Source organism: Lucilia cuprina, chromosome 6 (assembly GCF_022045245.1).
Source record: "Lucilia cuprina isolate Lc7/37 chromosome 6, ASM2204524v1, whole genome shotgun sequence".
Taxonomy (NCBI): domain Eukaryota; kingdom Metazoa; phylum Arthropoda; class Insecta; order Diptera; family Calliphoridae; genus Lucilia; species Lucilia cuprina.
This window is the reverse complement of record NC_060954.1, coordinates 52,745,986-52,752,789: the sequence shown is the minus strand read 5'-3', so window position 1 is coordinate 52,752,789 and position 6,804 is coordinate 52,745,986. Positions and strand designations below refer to the sequence as shown.

General features: G+C 29.5%; 1 protein-coding gene across 1 annotated transcript in view; it reads left to right on the top strand.

Moving 5' to 3' along the window:
- LOC111683371 (protein zntC-like) overlaps window positions 1-5,231 on the top strand; it is an 8,640-nt gene extending 3,409 nt beyond the window's left edge. Inside the window, exon 2 of the mRNA XM_023445455.2 lies at window positions 4,973-5,231. Within this exon, the coding sequence (XP_023301223.2) occupies window positions 4,973-5,082 (110 nt within the window). The 3' untranslated portion in view covers window positions 5,083-5,231. The remainder of the gene's footprint in view (window positions 1-4,972) is intronic.
- Window positions 5,232-6,804: the final 1,573 nt, after the last annotated feature.

Below are 6,804 nucleotides of genomic sequence, written 5' to 3'. Positions count from 1 at the left end.
TCTATAGTCTAGTCTATAGTCTAGTCTATAGTCTAGTCTATAGTCTAGTCTATAGTCTAGTCTATAGTCTAGTCTATAGTCTAGTCTATAGTCTAGTCTATAGACTATCTGCTCTTTTCTAATCTTCTCTACTCTTTTCTCATCTAGTCTACACCTGTCTAATCTGGTCTAGTCTGGTCTACTCTTTCTTCCCTATAAATATAAATGTAACTTTCGCTAATATCTTTATGACTTAAAACCCATATTAATTCGACATATTGGGGACTTAGTAGAGACAACAAATAAAAACATTCTGCATTCGAGGTGGGGGCAATGAACCTTAAGAAATGGAAAAGCTGGGGCATTAATGTAATAAAAGTTACATTGCCTTCACTGTAATGTTTTTATTTCATTAATATGTTTATTTTCAAAACCTCCCCGTCAAGTAAAATTTTGAAAAATTACAACCTGATAACTGGAAATTTCGTGGAAAAGTACAAAAAAAATCAAATAATAAATAACTGATTAGAAAGTTTATATTTCGCTTCGATAAAATGTTTTTGCAATATTAATAAAGCTGATAAGTAAGCTTAACAGCTTTTTTCAAGTTATAAACACTACAAACTGAAATTTTCCTTTGAAATAACTCGAAAATATTTCTAGAGATAACATTAACACAGCAACTAATTAATTTGATAACAAAAACATTTACTAAACATAAAACATAGTCTAGCTGATAGCTGACACTTGACAATTAAGAGATTTTCAGTTGATTATATGTGTTTATAACTTTGAAACTAATTAATTATTTGTTTGCAATATTATTCTGGCAAATGTTAAAAAGTTAGAAAAAAAACAACTTAATGTTATAACAAGTTGATAACTCATTATCTGCAAGTAAACTCAAATATTAGGCCAACTTTTAAGGTATGGGAGATGTTTGTTTGTGAAAACATCGAATTGATAAGAAACTTTGTTTTTTACGGTTGACAACCCGTTAACTTAAGTGTAATAGCTAAAGATAATTAGATATTTGTTAGTTTGTAGTACATGTTAGATATACAATTAAATGGTTTATAACTCATAAACTTTATAGATTTGTTTGCTTTTTTAAGAATTTTTGTATAATTTTTTTAGTTAAATTTCAAAATAATTTATTTTTACTTTAACAAAGGTAACGAAATACCTGTATTAATTATATAGCATTTTATAAATTAACTAGGTGTTTTAGTTGATAACCTCACAAATAGTGTTATTATGACGAAATTGTATTTTAAACCTATCATAAAGTTTTAACCTTATTTAAAAAGCAATTAACATTCTTAACTGACCCAATAACAATGAGAAAACCATGATAAGTTCTTTAGGTATGATTAATTAAAGCAGACTATTATAAAAGTATTGCTTCTTTCATTCATGGTCAAAATATGGTTGATAACTCCTTAACTTTATTAGGACTGTGTTGGTAACAATCATAAACATGATTATTTCTTAAATATTATTATACATGAATGCAATAAATGCAAAGAGCTAATACACCTTTTTTTTGCACTAGTTGTCAGACTGATATCTCATTAACCGTAGACTAAATGATAACTGAATTTGTAAAAAGTCATCAATCTTACTGCTGTCAATTAAAATTTTAATATGTAATAACTATTGTAGGTTTGACCGTGGATGTGACATTAGTTGGGTAATTAATCAAGTAAATGGAATATATTCATATAAATCAATTCATTGATCGTTTAAACGCTAATGAAGATCAAGTTCCAAGAGAGAGATCTAATATCTAAGTGAGAGTTTGTTCCCTCTCATCTACAGAAAAAGCCTGCAAATGGGAATAAACTCCCGGTGAATTATTTTTAATCATAATTGGCCTAATAATAATGATTATAAACTTTGAAGATAACTCAAATATTTATTGACACAAGTGATAAGTTTTATATAAAATAGAAATGTCTAATTATTTACTTGGATAATTTACTAATTTAACTAATTTTGAGAGCCTGATATGATATTTTATAACTGTTTGTAGATAAAGATCTATAAATTGTTCCGACTTTGTTAGTAAATCAATTAGGAAGTACTAGAGTTTCATTAGATATTTTTAGAGAATTTATAAACTATTAAAAAATCTATAGTCAAATTATGTAAAAGAACAAATCTGAGATTATTTTATAATGTAAACCTATAGACCCCAATATACATATAGTCGAGGCTATAAACTAATTGATAGTAGAGACTAATCTCCAGTTCACAGTAATGACACTAGACAAGACTGTAGACGAACCTGAAGTCATTACTAGAGACCAATCTATAGTCCAACCATTAGTTGAGACTATATATAGACACATATAGTCGAGAAAAAGATCAATCTATAATCAAAACTTTACAACAATTAATAGTCAATGCTAAAACCTTAAGAACAGTCGAGACCATAGATAGTCATGACTTAACTCCAGTTCACAGTATTTACTATAGACGAGATTGTAGACGAACCTGTAGTCGTTACTATAGACCAATCTATAGTCGAGACCAATTTATAGTCCAATTTTTAGTTGAGACTACATATAGACCAATATACTCTACAAAAAGACCAATCTATAATAAAAACTTTACAGCAATTAATAGTCGTTACTATAACATTATGAACAGTCGAGACCATAGATCTATTTATAGTTGAGACTATAGTCCAATCTTTAGATAGGCTATATATAGTCCAATTTATAGTACAGACTAAAGAACAATCTGTACGAGAAACTATAGACCAATCTATGATCAAGATTATACCAATCTTTAGTCGAGAATATAGACCCATATAATCTTTAGTTGAACCTAGAGACTATATACAGATCAATCTATAATATGGATGGTATAGCAATCTTTTGTTGAGACTTAAGACCAATCTATAGTCGAAACTATAAACTAATACTTAGAAGAGACTTTAGACTAATCTATAGTGTAGACTATAGGTCAATCTATAGTGGAGGCAAGAAACCAATCTATAGTGGAGACAAGAGACTAATCTATAGTCGAAACTATAGACAAACCTTAGTTAAGACTATAAATCAATCTATAGATCAGGCTATAGTCGAGACTATAGATCAGTCTATAGTCGAGACTATAAATCAATCTATAGTCGAGACTATAACTCAGTCTATAGTCGATACTATAGATCAGTCTATAGTCGAGACTATAGATTAGTCTATAGTGTAGACTATAGATCAGTCTATATCGTTGAGACTATAGGTCAGTCTATATCGTCGAGACTATAGATCAGTCTATAGTCGAGACTATAGATCAGTCTAAAGTCGAGACTATAGATCAGTCTATAGTCGAGAATATAGATTAATCTATAGTCTAGAATATAAATTAATTAAATCTTTAGTTGAGCCTATAAATTATATATAAACCAATCTATAATAAAGATATTTAGTCGAGACTTTATACTTATCTATAGTGGAGATTATAGACCAATCTATAGTGAAGACTTTATACAAATCTATAGTACAGTAAAGACAATAGACCAACATATAATGGAAACTATAGATCAATCTATAGTAAAGTCAAAAGACTATAGTCAAGACTATAGACAATCATATAGTTCAGAAAATAACCTAATATAACAACACTACAAACTAAGCTATAGTCGAGACCATAAACTAATATATTATCAAGCCTATAGACCAATCTATGATAAAAGCTATAGATCAATCTGTAATCGAGACTTTAGACCATTTTGTAGTCAAGACTATAGACCAATCTCAACAGTCGTGACTTTTGACCAATCTGTAATAGGTGTTATAGGTTAATCTGTCTCCATAAATTTTATTCTTTTATCAATTAAAAACTCTATTTAATCTCTTTAAGTTTTCTCTCAGTGTAAATGACAAACTATAATATATTCTTTAACTTCCCAGCAGTTTGACAAAAGAGTCAATGCATTCGAAAAAGACAGTTGTTGTTGTCGTTGTAACAGTTCGACTGTGGCCGATAGTTCTTTTCTGGGGGGAAACACTTTCTGTTGATACAGCTGTCGCTAGTTTGACAATCTTTGGCCGAGTATGACTCGGTACGTTCCGGAGCAAAGATCCAATTGTCGTGGAAACGCAGAAAAAGGAAAAGACATTTTAATTTGCGTCTATTTAGGCTCTATTTCATCTTTTGTTACGGATGCACTCTTTGTAAGCGAGGATGAAGATAAGCGTCACTTTAGTGTCCCTTTTGTAAGCAAGAGTGTCAACATAAACCTTTTGCTGTCTCTTAGTAATCTATGGGATTACGATTGACTTTCTCGTAGTACAAGCCAATGTTGAAATAGCTAGTCACCTAGACAATCGGTGGTCCTAAGTAGTTAGTTAAATAGTTAGTTAGGGAGTAAACAACCGAACTGCTGGGTCTTTTTTTCACATTAACACCCACTCTCAAACATTTTAAAATCCATTAATGACAATGTCTCTTCAAATATTATTTATTTACCTAAATACATTTGACTGAGTATGTAGCATATTTATTGACAGGTTGATAACTGGACATCTTTATGAAATTAGCCCTCGACTACTGATAAACGTAATTTTCAAAATTAGTTTTTTTTCCTATAATGATAATGGTGTTTTTTTTTGTATACGTATACCTATAGCTCTAGTATCTTGACAATTCGGCAATAATTTATATAGAATTTAACAGCCATTGTTAGTAGGACAAAACAAAATGAAAATATGGCGCAAAATGCAACTGTTTCTCATATAGCGATAAAATGTTTTAAATATGATTTTTTTTAAACAAAGTAATTTTTTTGTAAAAACAAAGCAAAAAAAAAACGCGATAAGGTAATAGTGACGCCTTAAGTTTTATAACACAGTAATATAGTATCAATACCACTTGAGTTAATAAAACTGGAGCATTAACTTTTTATAAACTATTTTACAATATACTTGAAATAAAAATAATTTAGTAATGTTTAATATAACTCTCTCTCTCTCTCTCTTTTAAGGTGAAGGCCATGATGATCATGATCACGATCACTGTGCTAATGCTGTGGAAGACATGGTTACTACAACCACAAAAACTCTTACGGAGTTGGCGACAAAAAGTTATCAATAGTATTTATATTTGAGATAACTGTGATATTTTTTTAGTTTTAAGTTTCAATTACTTATTTAAATTAAACTAAATATTTAAACAAGTAAATTACTTTTATATTTAAGTATTTAAAAAACAACAACAACAAATCATAAATACATAATAACAATTAAATCATTTAATTTCATATGTTAAAGAATATTTTTGAATCACTTTTTGAAAATAATGTTTATCGTGTAGAAATACAAGTGAAAAAATTTTGTCAATTTTTTTTTACATTTAAGTGCCATTTCTTTGTTACAATTATAAAATCTGTAATTCAATAAAAGAAAATTTATTTTTTTATATTAAATTATTTTGTTATAGACATGTAATTGTGAGTAATAAAATAATCTATAATACGGACTAAGCAGCAATCTAAAGCTTAGACTCCTGAACAATACAATAGTCGAAGCTAGAGAACAATCTATAGTCGAGTTTAGAGATCAATCCATTATTGAGACTATAGTCCGACTTATAGTCGAAGCATTAAACCAATCTATAGTCAAAATTATAAACCAATCTATAGTAGAGACTGAAGACCTATAAACATATAGACAAAGATATAGTCGAGATATTAAACTAATCTAAAGTGGAGACTATGATCAATATATTTTCGATATTATAGACTTATCTATAAAGACTATATATAAGCTATACTTAAACCAACCTATAGTCGAGATTATAGACCAATCTAGAAACTAGACTGAAGTACAATCTAAATACTAGACTATAGTCAATGCTATAGGGGAGAAAAAAAGCAATACTTGAGAATAAAGACTTATATATGTAGTCCAGACTAGAGACTAAATTTTAGTCGAGGCCATATACTAAGCTAAAGTCGACTTCATAGATTAATCTACAGTCGAGTCTATAGCCAAACCTATAGTCGAAACCACAGATATTCGTGATCATAGACTAAGCTGTAATCGAAACTATAGATCAATCAATATTCGTGAATATAGATAAAACTATAGTCGAGACTATAGACCAATCTTTAGTCGAGTCTATAGACCAATCTATAGTCGAGACTATAGAACAATCTATAGTCGAGACTATAGACCAATCTATAGTCGAGTCTATAGACCAATCTATAGTCGAGTCTATAGACCAATCTATAGTCGAGTCTATAGACCAATCTATAGTCGAGACTATAGAACAATCTATAGTCGAGACTATAGAACAATCTATAGTCGAGACTATAGAACAATCTATAGTCGAGACTATAGAACAATCTATAGTCGAGTTTATAGACCAATCTATTGTCAGGACTATAGACCTATTATTAAAATATAAAACAATATACAGTCGAAGCTATTAACCATTCTATAGTTGAGACTAGAGACTAAATTATAAGCGATACTACAGACTAAATGGTTGTCGAAGTTATGGACTGAACTATAACTTCTAACCTGTATTTGAGCAATGTATAAAGAAATCCATAGACGAAAGCTATATTCGAGAGCAAAGTCGACTATAGTCTGATCTTTAGTCGAGAATATAGAACAAGTTGTAGTTGAGGCCACGATCTAAGCTATAGTCCAGACTTTTGATCAATCTATTATTCGACACTATAAGCCAATCTGTAATCATGACTATATATCAAACTATATTTGGTCTAGAGAACAATCTTAAGACAAAAACATAGACCAATCTACAATCAATGCTAAAGACCAATCTATTGTCAAGGCTATAGACTAATCT